General features: G+C 45.6%; 1 protein-coding gene across 2 annotated transcripts in view; it reads right to left on the bottom strand.

The window, feature by feature from the left end:
* Positions 1-692: 692 nt before the first annotated feature.
* The window catches only part of LOC147881754 (uncharacterized), a 171,526-nt gene continuing 153,186 nt past the window's right edge, over positions 693-19,032 (bottom strand). For both annotated transcript variants that reach the window (XM_087402103.1, XM_087402104.1), the window contains 2 exons: positions 1,193-1,306; positions 693-1,064 (listed from right to left, as the gene is read on the bottom strand). In XM_087402103.1, coding sequence (XP_087258229.1) covers positions 795-1,064; positions 1,193-1,306 — 384 coding nt within the window. In that variant the 3' untranslated portion in view covers positions 693-794. The remainder of the gene's footprint in view (positions 1,065-1,192; positions 1,307-19,032) is intronic.

The following is a 19,032-nucleotide window of genomic DNA, read 5'->3' as shown; positions in this document are numbered from 1 at the left end:
CATTGGTCTTACATGGCTCTGAGCTGGTTCTGATGGATACAAATTGTCTTACATGGCTCTGAGCTAGCTTGAATACCTCATTAATCCATTTCTCATTGGTCTTACATGGCTTTGAGCTGGCTCTGATGGATCTGATTCCTTCTTGTGCAACTCCTTCAGCCATTTCTCATTCTTTGTATGTGGCTCTGATCTGGGCGTAGCTCAAAGCAAGCAGTTTCCAGTTCAAAGCTCAGCAGATCATTGCTTAGAGCTATAGTACTCCTGCATGACAACTGATTATGAAACTTTCTTTTCACAAAAAGACAAAAGAAATAGAATACTTGTCAAAGGTGTTGAGTGTTATCCTTTGTATTCCAATCTTAACTCGACCATTATCACTTCCTCTATTAGAGGGCCACCATGGAAGATCAAAGGGGATGACAATATAGAGGTACAATTTGGTTGGATACTCGTTGGATACAATACTCCCGCCCTATAGATTGAGCAGGATAGATACTTGAATTTGAGGCTACAAGCAAAGGGTCTGGGAGTTAACGATTTCTTCATTTCTTCATGGCATTTGTAGACAGTCCACTCCTGATTGCTTTGTTTTTCACCTCACATACATATGTTCTCTATTAGGTGTAGCACATTTCATCCTTGGGGGAACTTATTTTCATAGAAACAAAGCATTCTGAGTGTATTACTCAACAATCCTCTTGGAACTCACTGAAGAATTCAGATCCAAATGTGTCAAAAGATGTTGACATTGAATGAAGACCTGGACAAAAATAATTTTGCATAGAGAATTATTACTATTTCCCAAGTATTGTTAGCTTGATGGGGACTTTCCTTCTTGCTCCCCATCTAAAATTCCTCTCATTGATAGGCTCTGGAATCTCAGATTTTGAAAAACACATTGACATGTCTTGACAACACGTTGCTACTTGCATCTTTTTTATGTGTTTTATTGATGTGTCATAACGATGCTTTAGATCCTTCAGTTTCTTTTCAGCAACCTCTGTCTCATCTCTGTATGCCTCCATGTCATCCAGTAAAGGTAATGTCCTTACATTCACTGTGCTCTGCAAAAAGAATATACGCATGCCTGCTTTACTTGGAATATTTTGAACATAGAGATATGGTCCAAAATCACATTTCATGTTGTTCTACTATTGCTGTGTTTCTCATGTGCAAGAACTGAGATTCTTACTTGAATTCTTTCCCATCTGGATTTTATTTTTTCACATGACATTTTTATGTGTTGAAGCTCTGAAAGTGCTTTACTTAGCTCTGTATCAAGGGATTCCAAAACACCAGTATCGGTCTACAAACACAATAATACATCAGCCTATGTAGGTACTATCTCAAAGGAATTCATAGAAAACTTCCAAAACACGACATGCAGGTAAGCTAGCTACATTCACAAAGCCTCAACATGGTCAGGTTACCAACGCTTTCTTTTTCCCCCTCCAGCCTATACTATGACAGTTAAATGGAAAAAACTCTCTCAAAGACTTTTCATACATGGATGTGATTAAACAAACTTGGAAATTTTCAACAGAAAATATGGAGAACCAATAAGCATAGGCAGCTCAACAAAAAAAAAAGTAGCTGGAAGGTCCCTGATAGTGAAGATACATGGAACAAAGCCTCCTTTGGAATACTTAGAGGCCCACATTGTTTGCATTGTGAAGATACATGGAACAAAGCCTCCTTTGGAATACTTAAAGAGGCCCACATTGTTTGCATTGTGCTTTTTTCCTTGGACTTCAGATTAACTTACAAAAATCATTTGCTTATGCAAGAAATGTAACCCAATAAACAAACAATGATATGAGAAACGCTCTAGCAGAATTCTTGTTTGGCATCAACGCTAATGTATTTTCTAATCCAAATTGGTTCATGGTTATCAATTCATCCCTTCCTTGATACCTCTTTTTAATTAAATATGCAATGGATGGGAAGTATCCTGATATATTTTTGGAGGCTACTCCAAATTTTCTTTCGTTTCCTACAGCTTTCATCAGCATAATATGCCACCACTTAAACAAAACAAAAAAAGAGCTCATGGTTATGATTACAGATTTTGGGCATTCTAATCATGTTTTCTTGAAGCGACATGGAGGCCCAAGGCCACGACTCATCAAACGAGAGAGGAGAAGCCCTAAGCATGATTGTCAAGGAGGTAACAAATGTGCCATATGAGGGAGCCAAGCTGTTGAGGGTGATGATAGAGACCAAATTCTTGTCTTCTATGTCCTCATCAATGGCTGCGAGCTCATCTCGAATGCCAGTAATCTTAGCAATGTGCTCTGAAATAGTTTGACCATCCTGCATGGACAGGTCATTGAGCTTATTGTTCAAAGCAATACTTCTTGCTTCATTCTTGACATTCCACATATTTTTCAACATGTCCCTATTGGAGGTGATGGCCTTCACCCTCGTGTGCATGGAAAAATACAAAAGGAGGAGGGAAGCTGTTGAGAGATCACGCTCAACATCATGTGATCATATGTGCATAGCACTAACCCAATAGAGTGCTATCAAGGAAAGGGTTATATGCCCTAACCCTAACCCTAAATGGGTTTGTATATATTCTACATTGTCAACTAAATCTAGTGTACAGTTAGTCATTTGTGGTGTGCTCTCTAGCTGTGCCCTCTCTCCTCATCTCCACTCTTATCCTCTCCCCGCTTCATATTTTATCATGGTATCAGAGCATGGTTCTGCCTTCCGCTGAGGTGCCATCCTTCTTGTGCGAGTGATTGTGATAGATTGAGTGATTGAGAGATCAAAAGCGATTGAGTGTCCTTTCATTCCATTGATAAAAGAGAAGTTTCCGTCAGAGAAATTCCGTTCATTGAAGAATTTCCGTTCAGTTCATTGTAAGCTTGAATATTCTCTTCTGTTGAGAGAACTTCATCCATTCCATGTGTGAGAATTCTGTTCATTACTACGTGTGAGATAGGGAGAGTCCCTTGAGTGTTCATTATTTCGTGAGAGAGAGAGAGAGAGCTTTCTTACTCCTCCAAGAGAGAGAGAAAGGTTCTTCATTGTTTCTTTTGAGATAGAGATCATCGACCTCCATCAGCACCTCAGAATGGCTGTAGCTATGTTCCTTCCATCTGCACTATAGGCTCCTACAAGGCCTCCATACCCGACTCAACAACACACAACCTTCCAGCAACAATGACAAAGGCTATTTGACCAAACGGGATGGCAAGCTTCTCCACCTCCAGCAACGGTAGACCAACAAGCCTCATGCTCCAAAGCCCAAACTTCAAGTGTCGTTACAATAATCAGCTTCAACTTCTATGCACCTCTAAGAGCCACGACGTCTTCAAGCTAAGTGACCACACAAACGACGTTATTTGGACCTCCTTCAATCGACAGCCAGCACATACGCAACACTTTGCAAACTTTGATGTGGTCTATCGCAGCTAGTTGACAGCCAACCCGTGCTACATACGAGAAGCCGACTTGGACATCAAGCAACAGCACAAACGCCCACAAAGCCTCCCGCGACACATCCTGTAGCAACTACTGATAACGGCCAGCTCCAAGGATCTCCAGTTGAACTCCAGCAACTAAACGAACCAAAGCCATCTCCAAATGGCTCATGCGGCTCCTGGCTAACAGCCCCGCCTCCTCACAGCTTCAATTGCAAAGCTACACGCCAAGCTTCTATGACTGGCAAAGGCGACCACCGACGGGCTCAACAAATCACGACGACACTCCTTCCCTTGGTATCACAAACGACAACTTGCACGCGGACGCACCTCTTATACCACAACGCACGGCCGACAAACTTCCTCGCACGACCGCAACTTCCAAAGGTCCTCGCATGACCGCAACCTCCAAAGGTTCTCGCATGACCGCAACCTCCAAAGACGCAGCCCTCAAGCCTTCCAAAGGCGCAGTCCTGTAATAGCAGCGATATAAATTGTGCACATTGATTGCTGCCTGTATTTCTGTCTAAGCGACAGATTGTCTACAAGATCTAGCTCTAGACAAGTGATTTTACTTCCTTGCTCAAGATTGAAGCCTCCAGGCATGTAACATTTGGGGCTTTCTTCAAATTCATGTAGCCTCATTCTAATTTTGTACACTCATTTAGGCATTTTGCCTTCTTTGGGCGTAATTGCTTGAATTTGAGCCTCTTCTTCGCATTTGGTGACTCTCACTCTGTCACTTTGAGAGTCATGGGCTGATTGCCCCATGTAGCTGCTCCCATGGCCGACATCGACATATCTTCCGGGCATTCCCGTCATGCGATTCATTGACACCTCATCGATACGGGGGAATGTGCACACTCTTGAGCAAGTAGCTACTTTGGGCTTATACGGGTTCTCTGCCCTTGCTATGCATAAAATGAATATATATTTTCTATATTCCTTATGTGTTGAGTCAATAAAGGTTCTCTGCCTTGGATAGTCCTCCTAAAAGATGTATTAGTTTTCATGTTTATTTGTGTGTGGCTTCCTACCACTTCATGTTATGAAGCCATAGGGGGATGTATTGGAAGGAGTCCTTCCATTGATGAGTCCTCCATTATTGAGCTTTTGAGCCATGCTTGGTAGAGCCTTTGAGCCTGTTGTGCCATGCTCTCCAGCCTCTGAGCCATGCTCTTAGTCTTTTGCATCCATGCATGTTGGGCCTTTGAGCCATGCTAGATGAGCCTCTGAGTCTGTTGTACCATGCTCACTAGCCTTTGAGCCATGGACACTTGCCTCTGAGATTGCATAGGCTAATAGTTGGACGTTGTCATGGGTGTGTCTTCTCTCCTCTATTCTCTCACCTTTCCTTCATGGGGTGGTGTTAGAACATGAAGTCAAGTGTGAGGGTGTCCTAGAGTCCTAGGGTGTCCTACAGTTGTGGGGGTGTGAATGTGTCTAGAGTCGTAGAGTTAGGTGAGCTAGGTGTGTGAGGTGGAGGTCTAGTAACCTCACCTATGATGTCAAAAGAGAAGGTTGCCCAGTCTATAAATGAGGCCCTATGTACTTGCTAACAAATCAATCAACATCTGCCACTGTTGCCTCATCTCGTTTACAGCATGTGATTGCCTCCCGTCTCTCTCCCTATCACCCCGATTCCAATAGGCAAGGTGAGAGAATAAAGGAGAGAAGCCACACCCATGACAACATCCAACTATTAGCCTATGCAATCTCAGAGGCAAGTGTGCACGGCTCAGAGACTAGTGAGCATGGTACAACAGACTCAAAGGCTCATCTAGCATGGCTCAGAGGCCTAACATGCATGGATGCAAAAAACTAAGAGCATGGCTCAGAGGCTAGAGAGCATGGCACAACAGGTTCAGAGGCTCTACCAAGCATGGCTTAGAGGCTCAACAATGGAGAACTCATCAATGGAAGAACTCCTTCCAATACATCCCCCCATGGCTTCATAACATGAAGTGGTAGGAAGCCACACACAAATAAACAAGAAAACTAATACATCTTTTTAGGAGAACTATCTCCTGAATGGACTAGGAGAGGGATACGAGAATCTAGTCCAGAGTATTGCCATCCAACGGCAAATTCTGACACTGGAAGAACTTCAGTCAGTCTTACTTGGTGAAGAACTCAAAACTCATGCCATTCATGCACGCAAAGGTCATTCTAATGATCAGGCATTCACAACTTCAGGCAGAAGTAGAGGCAGAGACAGAGGCATATCATTTCAGCGAAGTGGTCATCATCAGCAACAAAGTCATCAGCAAAGTCTACATCAGCATCAGCGTCATCCTCAGCAACATCATAATCAGTAAAGAGGAAATCATTCTAACCGAGGAAGATTCCAAGGACGAGGAAATGCATCTACCAACGTGTCAAGCATCCAGTGCAACTACTGTCATAAGTTTGGACACTATGAAAGTGTTACGCTTAAGTTGAGGTAACATGACCTCAGAAGGGTCAGACGACATTTTTCTTTAAAGGATCAATGTTTGTATTATATTTGTTTGAGCTTCACGTAAATGATAAAAAAGGAATCAAGGTCAAGGTCCTTGGTGAGGGTGACATGGCACAAGACTAGGTGGATCTAAGGCTAAGGGGTCTAAATGCATTAAATGTGCCAAGGGGCAAATGATTCAATGATATCCCAAGAGAGGGATAAATGATGCATTGAGGACATGCCCTCAAACATACACATGTGGCATACTAGATCCATCTAGGGAATTGGGGGCTTGGTGGAATCTGCAAGCTTGAGCCTTCATGGAGTTGAAATTTTTTTAAAGAGTTTTGCTACCACCGAGGTTGGCTGGGAGGAGAGGAAAGTTTATGTGCCTGCCCCGTGATCGACTGTGGAGCTGATGAAATGAAGCGAATTCAAGTATAGTGATTGTGATATTTTGGTATCAGAGCCCAGTGTTTGGTGATTGTCGTGGTTTGGAGCTGCACATCGAGTTGACAGACTAACGATGAATTGAGATTGGAGGGATTTGGTGATCTTTCGTCATTGATTTGAAGACGTGGAAGACGAGATTACAAGAGCCTGTGAGCACAGGCTAGATTTGCAACTGCATGTATTGTGATTCCGTTGGTAGTCGAGGCTAGTGCTTATGTACGGCAGTTTGGTGGTAAGCGGTGCGCTGACGATTTTTGCCTTTGTACGGTGGTAGAGAGAGTCCGTGAACAGTTCATATAATTCTGTCTGGCAATTCAGTCGATGTGACCTGTGGGTTGAAAAGAACGATTGAAGGTGTGGACAAATGATTGGCGGTGCATCGGGCTGTATTGAATTTAGTGCAGGATTGTCGAGTCGTCTTCCCAAGCAGCATCAATCATTCCTCTCAGGCATCGATACTGCATCATGTTGACGATGTGAGGAGTCGTAGTATCTCTCTCCTCGACCTTGAATTCCGTCAATGCTCTCTTCAATGCTTGGATGACAGGTGGCTTTGGGTTAGCACGTAGTAGAAGATAGTGTCCCACTTATTGTTCAGCAAGGTCTTGTTCTCCATCTCCCCGCCTTCCATCGCTTTTACAGCCCCGGAATCACGCACGGACTCCGACTAGTGCAAAGCTTATTTGTTAGGAATCAGCATACGGAAGTGTAATTAAAAGCTGGATTTGCTTTTGCGTAAAAGCCTTGGCTATTCGTCTAAGCGAGCAGGGCGTGCAACGACGAAACTATGTAACGGGAGGCCGGTTGGGAAGGAGATTGGAAACAGGCTGAGGACGGATATCAGGACTCGGGAGTAACGCATGGAAAGAGCGGTCAGTGATGTGTGCTCTTTATTGCTCCGATGTGGAGGAGAAACGTTGGGTTGAAGAGACGTGAAGCTCTAGCAAAAAAATCGATTTTAACAGGTGCTGGAAGTAGGTCAAGGCAATTGACAAGGTTTTTGTTGAGTTGTGGGTTGATGTGCGATGGGCTAATTGGACCTCGATGTGCTGCAAGTAGCCTTGGCAGAGTTGATCGTTATATTTTGAGCAGAGTTGATCGTTGTAAAGAGTTCTGTACGGTTGCAATTAGCATATGACGCACCATCCATGAGACCAGTCTCGCATGTGTTGATCACGTGGAGATACCAGGGGGCTTTCGATTTTCTTTTTCCCTTTGTTTTATTTTGTGGTTAAATTTCTACAGTTTTAAGGTGTGTGAGTTGGATTGGGAGCGAGATTATGCTTTTGGAATTACGGATTTGGAAAGGATTTAAGGTTTCTGATATTGCAGGAGTTTCCCTAGCATAGGGAAAAGCAGTTTTGGTTTGCAGTTTGATCTATGTCTGGTTAGCTGTAATTTCGGGAGTTGGACTTTCGATTGTAGAAACAATTCATGTGTGTTAAAAAAAAAAAAACACACACACACACACACTCATCGACCTAAATGAAAGTAGAAGAAGAAGCTTCTAGGGTGGATCCCGTAGAGTCGGGAGTCCAGCCGACCCCGTAGGTGTCGCGCCCAGCAAGCCATACACTATCTGGTAGAATTGCATTATTAGAGGATGCCTTGCAACAGATTTTAGCACAACAATTACAAGCAAATGTAGGACAATCCGAGCTCAGGAAAATGGTTCATAGTATGTTTGCTAGACCATCTCGTGAAGAGAAAGGTAAATCTCCAATGGAGCCTGAAACAGTTTTCATACGGTCGAGCCTAGGAGGGCTAAGGTGCCTAATATTGCCAATTATAGGCCAGAAAAGTATTCTGGTCGGATGTTTGACAGTAGTTCCGATATCATAGAGGCCTGGTTACACAAATGGACGAGGCCTTCGCCATTTGTGAAATCAAGAATGATATGAAGAAAATCTGTGAGGCCACCAATATGTTTAATGAAATAGCGGATAGGTGGTGGATAAAATAGCAGAAAGATGGAGTGGCATCCACTACTTGGGAGGGGTTTAAAAAAGAATTTAGAAAACACTTCTTACCTCCTGACGAAGCATCCCGAGCTTGGGATCAATATTGAAACCTTCGTCAGAGAAATTTATCAGTGGCGGAATACACTGATAAGTTCAGAGAAAGTGCAATGAAAGTTTATGAACCTCTACCTCAGTTAATCCAGGTAAAAGATTTTATCTTTGGACTGAATGATCGGATCAAGATGGAAGTTCGGGCTAAGTATGCGAACACGCTAGATGAAGCAATTGCCATAGCCCTGAACTATGAGGATGCAAAAGGGAACAGACCAAGTGGGTTTGTGCAGGTTGGGACTCGGTATGAGTACCCGAAGAAAACCGGGTTTAAGAAGAAGTGGATTAGCAAAGGGAGTGCCTCACAGCTTAGTGGTCAAGCCAAGCAGGCGAAGCCAGTTGAGACTCCTAAACCAAGTACCACCATTGGAATGAAAAGAAAAGTAACATCAATGGCAGCCCAGGCTTGGTCAAAGACTTCTTTAAACCCAGAGCAAAGAGAAAAAGCGAGGAGAGAAGGCTTGTGTTTTGGATGCCTTCAACCTCATCAGTGGAAAGATTGTCCACGAAACAAGGATTGTCGGATGGCTGAGATGGTTATCTCAGAATGCGACGTGGAAATGGAGGAAAGTCCCAAAGCAGAACTGATGTAGATTCAGCTAGCGAAATCTTCTCAAAGGTCAGTACCTGTTTTGTTATGTGCGTCTGTTGTTAAGCTAGTAACTAGTGCAGCTGATAATGTCATGTCAAAGCCCGTAGCAATGGGGTATATAGCCTTTAACAATACGGAGTTAATTAAGATGAAGGGGCAAGTAGCTAATCATGACGTCATTGTGTTATTTGACTCTGCGTCAACGCACAATGTAATTAACTCCAAGCTTGTAAAGAGGCTGAAATTAAAGACTAGCCCATCTGACTATGCATATACAATCAGAATGGCAGACGGAAGTTCAACTGAAGTATGGAACCAAAGGGTTACCCAGTTGGAACTTTGAATTCAGGACTATGTTGAGAAGCTTGATTTTGAAATGACAAAGCTTGCTCACGCAGACATAGCCCTGGGTAAGGCTTGGCATTCTAGGAAGAATCCAGCCATAGATTGGAAAAAGCACATTTATCAATTCAAGATGAATGATGTGTTGTATGTCTTACGAGGTGAAAAAGATATACCTCAAGGACCATTGGTTTCCGTAATGGAAGTTCGAAAAGCTCAAGAAGAGTTTTTGTTTCTTTGTACAGCATCGGTAGAGCTAATTGCTGGTCCTTCGGCTAGCACTGATGTTACTCAAAATGGAGAGATGGTCAAGTTGGCTGATCAAATAGCAGAGGAGTTCTCTGATTGTTTTAGGGATGAGTTATCTTATGAGTTACCTCCAGAGCGGAATGTTCAGCATAAGATTGAACTAATCCCGGGGACAGAACCTGTAAATAGACCTCCCTATAGGTCAAGTTTTACCGAAGAAGCGTGTCTAGGACTCACTAGACTATAAAACACCCCCTAGACAACTAGTACACTCATTTTTGACTCACTTTGGCTTCATATTCCGACAGAGACCTCCTTCCCGAGTAGAGAGAATGAGGGTCTCCCAAGCCACCCTGGCTATAGCATCTGAGGTGCAATCTACCCCACTCCAAAGAAAGTTCTTGACAAGTCTCATGAGTTGAGATATGCAATCTCTAGATCTGTACCAACAAGAGCAAACCACTACTCTGATGCAAGGTCAAGTCTAGCAGAACTCCAAAAAATGAGTTTCCTCCTAATGCTCTCCATCACGGGAGCAAACGGTTGTGCTGGAGAGGTGCCCATCCCAACTTGGCATCCCCTATGGCCATTATCTATGCCAGGTTGGGATTGGCATCTCTCCGCTCTGATCCATGCATTTGTGAATCCAAAGCGAGAGAGAGTACCCTCTAGAAAACCCCAGTCTACTCTATCATAATCTTTCTCAAAGTCTAGGTATAGAATGGCAAGCCTATGGCCATTATGTATGGCCGATTCAGAAGCCTCCCAAAATGAGAAAATATTATCAAAGATGATCCTGCCATGCACAAAACCTGTCTACGTATCATGTATAAGATCTGGAAGAACTGGCTGCGGACGCAAGCTTATTGCTTTTGCTAGGATTTTGTACTAAGTGATTGGTCTCCACTGCGACACTAAATTCTTACAACCCCCTTTTGGGATAAGATGAATGAGGCCCTCAGTAAGTGAGTCTGGCATCTCACCCGAGTCCCAAACGCCCTGCAAGGCTGAGGTGATGTGATCTCCAATCCGGTCCCCAAATGAAATAAAGAAAGAGGGTGTAAGGCCATCTGAACCAGGACACTTGCCCTTGTGAAGGGCAAAGAGAGTAGTCCTGAACTCTATGTTGGTGAATGGTGCATCAAGTCAGACTATCATATCTCCAGTCGCCAACATAGGTAAATGCTGCCAAATAATACCTCGAGCATCATCTCTGGCCTGAGTGTCACGATCTGTTGTAAGAAGTGTTAGAACATGAAGTCAAGTATGAGTGTGTCCTAAAATCCTAGGGTGTCCTACAATTGTGAGGGTGTGAATGAGTGAGTGGCTGAAGTAGGCCTCCAGGTCCTATACGGAAGAAGCTGGGGTGCGTGCTGTCGCGCTGCATCAACATCCTCAAGGGAACACTGGTACGAAAAAACTGCCCCAACCATCTGCTGTCTCTCCAAACGTGAAGTCCTTCCCATCAGGACTCAGGAATGGCTAAGTCAATCTCGCCCATCCGCTGCACTGCCCCTCGCAGATGCGCTAGGGCATCAAGCCTCACCTTTGTCTCCATAGGTAGTCTACTCCAACGACCAAAGGACCCTGCTGAACCACTGTCCCACTGTGCCCAACCAATGTGAGTCCGTTGTCCGAGCATACGTCCCTCGTGATCTCTGATCTCTGGGTGCCACATAATCGACTGGCGCTCAAACTCCTCTCTGCATCTGGGCGGAGCACGGATGAGACCCCCTGCCAGTCTTTGCCATACCCTATGAAGACTCCTCATCAGGGGGGAGCCCTTCCCGGGGGGCCTCTAGAAGATACATCTATGTGAAGGCTGCCACTGTCCCCCATGCATGGGGTGTTCCTCAGAAGCCCTTGCTTTAAGAGGAGCTTCCAAGGCTCTGTACATGGGATGAGGCCACGAAACACCAACTTGCCCAGAAGATCCCTCCTCTGCATCTCCGAATCAATGAAACCCAAGCCTCCTAGTGCCTGCAGCATGATCACCGTTTCCCAAGCTACTCGGGCCCTAGTGTTCCTCGTGTCATCTGAACCTGCCCAAAGGAAGCACCGTACTAACCATCGGAGCTGCCCAATGCATCCTCTATGAAAGCACCAGCAGGAGGCAATATACCAAGCCGTGGTAAGAAGGACCTGGTGTGCCACTAAGGTGCGACCTGCTAGGGAGAGTTTGGCCGAGCTCCAATAGAGAAGCTTGTGCCGAACACTCTCAAGGACCGGGGTAATATGTTGCTCTGCTGTAATGTCAATACCCACCTGGCATCCGAGGTATCTCGTTGTCAAGTCCCGCCGTATCTATCTGAATCCAAAGTCACTCCCCCACTCACGGAACTCCTGTGTCTCCTCAAAGCCCATGAAGAAGCCTATAGATTTCGTCAAGTTGATCCGTGCCCGAGAGGCCTCACAATAGATAGCCAGGGTGCCTCTGACTCTCTCCACACTTGCTGTGGTGCCCTCAACATACAAGGCCGTGCCATTTGCAAACTCCGAGTCAAGTAGCTCCTTCTCCTGTCTGATTGGGAGCCTCAACCCTGTGAGACCCGCCACCTATGATTTCAAATAGTAGCCCAAAGCCTCCGCCACAAACAAGAAGAGGAAGGGAGCGAGTGGGCAGCCTTGACAGACCGAGTGAGAGAGAGGAAAGACCTCACCTGTGTGTCTTCCGATAAGCATCTGACTAGAGCTCCCTGCATATAGCACTGAAACTCCTCTAACCCATGTGTCTGAGAAACCCAATCTCCTCATAGTGCCCTCCAGGAAAGACCACTCCACCCTGTCGTAGGCCTTCTCACTCAAGGCTCTCCCGACCCAGAAGTGCCCGGGTAAGGATGGCTTGACTCCGGCTTTCTTTTGGAACTTCTCTCCACCCCTTTCCGTTTAGCTTGCCAGGAGATTTTTGACACATGCCCCTCTCCCTCAGTCGGATTTGTTTGATCCCCAAAGGGGGAGATAGGTCAGATATCCGACAGTGGAGGCCGATCGCTTTGCTTGATACTGCATACAAGATCCTCGCCAAGGTCTTGAGTTTGCCATCACGGCCCCATCTTACCGACATCATCCATGCCACACAGATTGGGTGTCCAGGAGCGCAGCATCCTAGACAACATCTTCACGTTCTGGGAGACAGTGGATTGGTCCAAGGAGGAGTCACAGCCATTGGCCATCCTTCTCTTGGACTTTGAGAAGGCCTACGACAGGGTGGAGTGGTCTTTCTTGGAGGGCACTATGAGGAGATTGGGTTTCTCAGACAGATGGGTCAAAGGAGTTTAGCGCTATATGCAGGGAGCTCTAGTCAGATGCTTATCGGAAGACACACAGGCGAGGCCTTTCCTCTCTCTCGCTCGCTCTGCCAGGGCTGCCCACTCGCTCCCTTCCGTCACGGCCCCATCTTACCAACATCATCCATGACACATAGACTGGGTTTGTCCAGGAGCGCATCATCCTGGACAACATCTTCACGTTCTGGGAGACAGTGGATTGGTCCAGGGAGGAGTCGCACCCGCTGGCCGTCCTTTTCTTGGAAAGCTCCTCATCTGCGAAAGGCTTCTCAAGTCTGCTTCATAAGTCCTGCGAGACTATTGTCAGAACGTGATGCCAAACTAGCTCTCGGGCCACAAGACCAGCTGGGGTCATTCTCTCGGTCTGAAAGATCTAGCTGTAAAAACCGGTGGTCATGTCCAGAATCTCCCGTGGGTCAGTGTGCATGATGCCCTGCGAGTCCCAGAGACATGGCTCTGTGCCTGCTGATTGGGGCCCAGTGGTCTGAAAGAACTGCTTCGTCATCTTGTCCCCCTGCTGCACCAATCGGGGCCCGGGAGGAGTAATAGGAGAACTCAGCCCGTCGCAACTCCATGTCCTGAAGCTCGAGACGACGAGCGCTCTCGAATCTGTCACTAAGCCACTGAGAAACTGAGTCCTACTCCCTGAGCCTCTCGATGGAGGCGAGGTCTCTCGTCAAAGCCCGCTCACGCTCCTGAAGGGTCCTCCTCCGCCTAAGTGCGTGAGCGTGCAGCTCCTCACTGCTCCTCTGAATCGCATCGGCCACCCACACAAGCTAACCCTCACGTGGTGCCATCTCTGACTACTCCCAAATCCCTACCATGACCTGCTGAATATCCTGCACGAGGTTCTCTAGAATGCGAAGCCCCTTCTAGGGGAGACCTCGACGGGGCTGATCCAAGTGAAGTACCACTGGAGAGTGGTCTGACATCGTTGTACCTGCCAAAATCTCGATAGATCCGCCTCTGTGTAGTGCCCAGTAACAACATAGAAATGGTCTAATCTCTCTAGCAATCCATCGTGTCTCCTCTGTCCAAAGGAGAAGAGAAGGCTGCCAGGTGTCCTGCTGAAATCAAGCTCTCTCCACGGGTCTCTGCCACTGATCATGAAAATAAACTGCTCCCAGGTGCTACGCTCTGCTGTTGGCATCTCAGAGAATGAGGCGCCGCCCTGCTTGTCTTCCCCAAACTCCAAGTTGTTGAAGTCACCTCCAACAATCCAGGAGTCTATATCCAGAAGACACTCTGACAGCCTCCTCCAAAAGGCCAAGCGGTGCTGTCTACACGCTGGGGCATACACGTTGAGGATCCCAATCCTGGACTCTCCCATCCGAACTCCCATCCAAACTGCCCGTCCTGGAATGAGCTCACCCTGGTCGTAGACCTCTCGAGCCAAAGTCTGTGAGAGTGAGATGCAAACCCCTCCGCTCCGTCCTACTACGGCGGACCACTCCTCTGGACCTCTACTTGGGAGAAGGTGATGGCGTCGTCTGATGTCTGCGGCTGAAAACATGTGGTCCTGAATCATAAGGATGTCCACTGCCCTCTGCAACTCCTGCCGGAGTATCAGATACTGCGGCTGGCTACGAACACGATCATGGAGCCCATGTACGTTCCAACTCATTATAGTCCAGCTCATGAGGACGGGGGAGTCGCAAACTAGGCTCTCCTGTGAGTGGGTGCCTGTCCTAGAAAGACTGCCTTGTGTGATTTTGCCGAAGGTTTGGAGGGCGAGTAGTCAGTGTCTGTGCTCACCATCGACGAGTTGCATGCTCGACGGACTTCTTCTCACCGCACCATCGCCTTAAGCCACGCAACCTGTAATACATCTTCTGCAACGACCAGCGACCACCGCAGGATCCGACATACAACTCGGCTCTACTAGCCCATTCGCCACGCTCAGTAACTGACGGCTCCAAACGACTCCTTTGCATGCTTATGTGAGCCTCGCCATCTCCAAATGGTGCTCCAAACGGCATCCAATCCGTCGTCGAAATCTGTCATCGTCGTCCTATCTCCAAGGTTCCAAACCTTAGGAGATGACATGTGGCATAATTTAAACCAACCCTGAAGAGATAGGGTTGGTTAAGCTAATTGGGCTCAAGTTTAAGCTAACCTTGGTTAGCCATAGTTTTGATCAATGGTCAACTTTTGGCCACATGGCAATCCAATCTGTCACATCAGCAATCAAGGCACCCATCAGCCACGTCATCAACTGACACATGGCAGATTCACGTCATTTGGCATCCCGTCTTGCCACGTCAACAACGGCCAAGTAGGCACCATGTCAGCATTGCCAAGTCATCATTCCACATCATCAATGCCACATCACCGTGCCACGTCATCAACAGTAGGTCCAATCAGCACTACCACATCAACATCCTAGTCAGTAGTGACATCATCAGCACCCCCTGCTTGGCACACTTGGCATTTTGCATGTGACCACTCCTGCCACCTCAACACAGGGCTCCACAAGCACAGTCCCTGCTAGGAATAGTCACTGCATGTGACCCCCTGACTGCTACATCATCATTGAGATCAATTTTTTGTGCTCTACGCGCTCGTCACATCACGCGCATATTTCGGCGCAAGTATCACTCACTTTTGAGCCTCGCCCACAAATCCACTTCCTACACTCACATCAGCCTCTACATCGACGCATCTAACCCAGCACATAAAAAGAACCAAAGAAAAGAAATTATTTGTTGTTCTTTCATTGATCGACGGTAAATCTAGATCAGAGTAGACTAGATCGCCATAGAGGGGACGCTTTGAATTTCCCCAAGTTGCCAACCTAAGCCATTCCCGAAATTTCCAACCAGTTCCTACTTCACATACGGTTTTACATCATCACATCACCTGAAACCTGACATTCATCAGTTCAGTGAGCAGACTTCAGAGCGTTCAGAGGCATTGCCGATTGATCAGTGGGTAAATAGCACATGATTTGATTTCACACACAATATATACATATACATATACATATCTATCTACCTATCTATCTATCCATCTATCCATCTATCCACCTATCTATCTATCTACCTATATCTATGTCTGTCTCTCTCCATCTCTCTATCTCCCCGTACCCCTGTCTCTCCCTCTCTCTCCCTCCCCCTCTCTCTCTCTCTCTCTCTCTCTCAAACTCTCTCGAACTCTAAAAACCTCTCACTATCCTTCTCCTCCCCCCCCCTTCTCTCTCTCTCTCTCTCCTAGACATAAAAGTAGTTTCTCTTATTACCCTCCCCTTTGTAAAGCCTCTTAGCTATTCCCGGCATCATTTGCCACAAGCCTTGTAATTCAGATCGGATTATATATTACAGTTCTACCTTCATCGACAATTCATATTTCACTTGACACAGTTAGTGTTTTGCAGTTGATTCAGACAATGATTTTCACGACACTTTGAGTACATTTCTTGCACCATGTCTACGACTAGTAACCTCAATTTGGAGGCATCTACTAAGCTAGACAACTCCAATTATGGCAGATGGAAATACCAAATGAAGATCACTCTTGTACTTCAGGACAAATGGAAGTATGTCGATGGATCTACACCTAGACCATGGATGATCCAGCCAGCAGTAGCTCTACTCCACTTGTTGTCACAGCACCAACAGCGGCATCTACAGCTATCTCAAATAGTTTCCGCACCTGTAGCAAATCCTGCCATTGCCCGAGCACAAGCAGAATGGGATAAGAAAGATAAGCATGCAGATCATCTGATCAAGTAGAATGTGCAAGATGTCATGCTAGGATAACTCAACACCGTCAAGACATCAAAAGAAGCATGGGATATGTTTGTGGCTCTCTACGAAGAGTCCAAGAACACTTCCAGGATTCTCACATTGAGAAACCAAATCAACCAGAGTTTTCGCAACAGCAGCAAAACCGGTCATGCTTATATACTCCGGATAAAAGACTACAACAATCAACTCGTAGTAGCAGGAGAGACTATGAATCCAACAGAAATGGTTTAAGTCATCTTGAATGGACTAGGAGAGGGATACGAGAATCTAGTCCAGAGTATTACCATTAGACGGCTAGCTACGACACTACAAGAACTTCAGTTAGTTCTACTTGGTGAAGAACTCAGGACTCAAGCCATTCATGCACGCAAAGATCATTCTAATGATCAAGCATTCACAACTTCAGATAGAAGCAGAGGCAGAGGTAGATCATTCCAGAGAAGAAGTCATCATCAGCAACAGAGTCATTAGCAAAATCAGCATCAACATCAGTATCATCCTTAGCAACATCAAAATCAGTAAAGAGAAAATCATTCCAATGGACAAAGATTCCAAGGACGAGGTAATGCATCCACCAACGTGTCAAACATCCAGTGCAACTACTATGAAAGAGATTGCCACAAGAAGCAGTACGACCAAGGCGGCCAATCCAGTAGCAATCGAGGGAATTTCTGCGGCTGAGGAAATCATTGTGGTGGACACTCTAGTCACAATCATTTTCAAATGAACATAGGAATATGTTTCTTGCAAACGAGGAAATGCATAATACTGATACAGTGTACCCAGACACTGATTTCAATACAAAAGAGGATTTTAGCTATTAAGTCGACCAAGCAGAATAGGATCCTTGGTACATCGACAGCGATACATCATCTCATATGATAAATCATCAAGAATGGTTCACAGAAATGAAGCCATTAGAAGATCAAAAGAATGTCATGTACACAACATATAATACACCAAATCCAGTTCAAGGGAGAGGCATTATCCCTATGAACAATTTCACTGGTACAAAAGGATTGGTGAAAGATGTACTCTACGTTCCGAAACTCAGGAAGAACCTTTTGTCGGTAGGTCAAATGACAGAACATAATTACCGAGTCATCTTTGACGGAGATAATATGTCAACTAGTAGGAAAAGGTATCAAGGAAGGACGCTTATACATAATGCTAGCTACATTACCAGATTTGCATGCCATGTCAGCTCAATCGCAAAACAGATGCCATTTAAGGAACATGATGGAGAGAGAGAGAGAGAGAGAGAGAGAGAGAGAGAGAGAGAGAGAGTAGACTAGGGAGAGAGGAAGTGATACTCAAAGAGAGACATAATGAAATGGAAATGAAATGACTATAGCAATGAACCAAAATCAAAGTACTCACACGTAGACCAAAGAGCTTGTAGCTTGATACTTGATTGATTTGACACTAGACAAGTACAGCTCTTATATAAGAGCACACACACACATATGAACACCTATGCATATGGGATAACTCCCAATATGACACGTGGCATCCATAGGACTCACTAGACTATAAAACACCTACTAGATACCTAGTACACTCATTTTTAACTCACTCTAGCTTCATATTCCAACACCCCCCCATGAAGGCAAGGTGAGAGACTACTGGAATGGAACCAAGAACAGAACATGAAAATGACAGTCCTCAAACTGTGCACCCTATGTAACTTAGAGGCTAAAGTCTGAGTGTGTTCAGAGGTTGATCCAAGCACTCTCATGGCTTGAGACTCAACATGCTCAGAGGCTCACGTTATAGCATGGCTACATGACCAGTTCATAGGTCTAGGACTACACCAACATCCTGGAACTCGGCCAGGCCTGATAACGAGACCTATCAAAGCCAATACATGGCTCCCAAAATACATCCCCCCCTAAACCTATCAAAGCCAATACATGGCTCCCACAGTACATCCCCTCCTGGCTCCAGGGGCTAATGAGAGACATGGAGCCACACACCAAAACAAAATAGGAAAAAACATCTTTTTAGGAGGACTATCTAAGGCAGAGAACCTTTGACTCAACACACATGATTTATTTGCATTCATTTTGGGAAAAAACCTAGGGGAGAGTACCCTTGACTCAAACAAGAAAGTAGTAAAGATATATTTCATTCATTTTATGCATAGCAAGGGTAGAGGCCCGAAGTAGCTGCCGCACCAAAGTGTGCACATCCTGCTCGTCGATGATGTGACGAAGATGCTCATGTAGAGGATGTCGCGGAAGATGTGTGTCGATGAAGACCATAGGAGCAACTACCAAGGGAGATCACGTCATGACTCTCAAGGTGCCGATCGGAGAGTCACCAAATGCAAAAAAGAGGCTCAAAAACTGAGTGAAAGTGCTAAAAAATAGAGCGAAAATGTACTGTAGGAGATGACGAGGTCTGAAAAGAGTATT

The sequence above is a fragment of the Dipteris shenzhenensis genome, chromosome 30, assembly GCF_047967505.1.
Source record: "Dipteris shenzhenensis isolate YYH24624 ecotype China chromosome 30, Dip_SZ_1.0, whole genome shotgun sequence".
In the NCBI taxonomy this organism is placed as follows: domain Eukaryota; kingdom Viridiplantae; phylum Streptophyta; class Polypodiopsida; order Gleicheniales; family Dipteridaceae; genus Dipteris; species Dipteris shenzhenensis.
The sequence above is the reverse complement of the archived record's forward strand: the minus strand, read 5'-3'. Positions and strand labels throughout refer to the sequence as shown.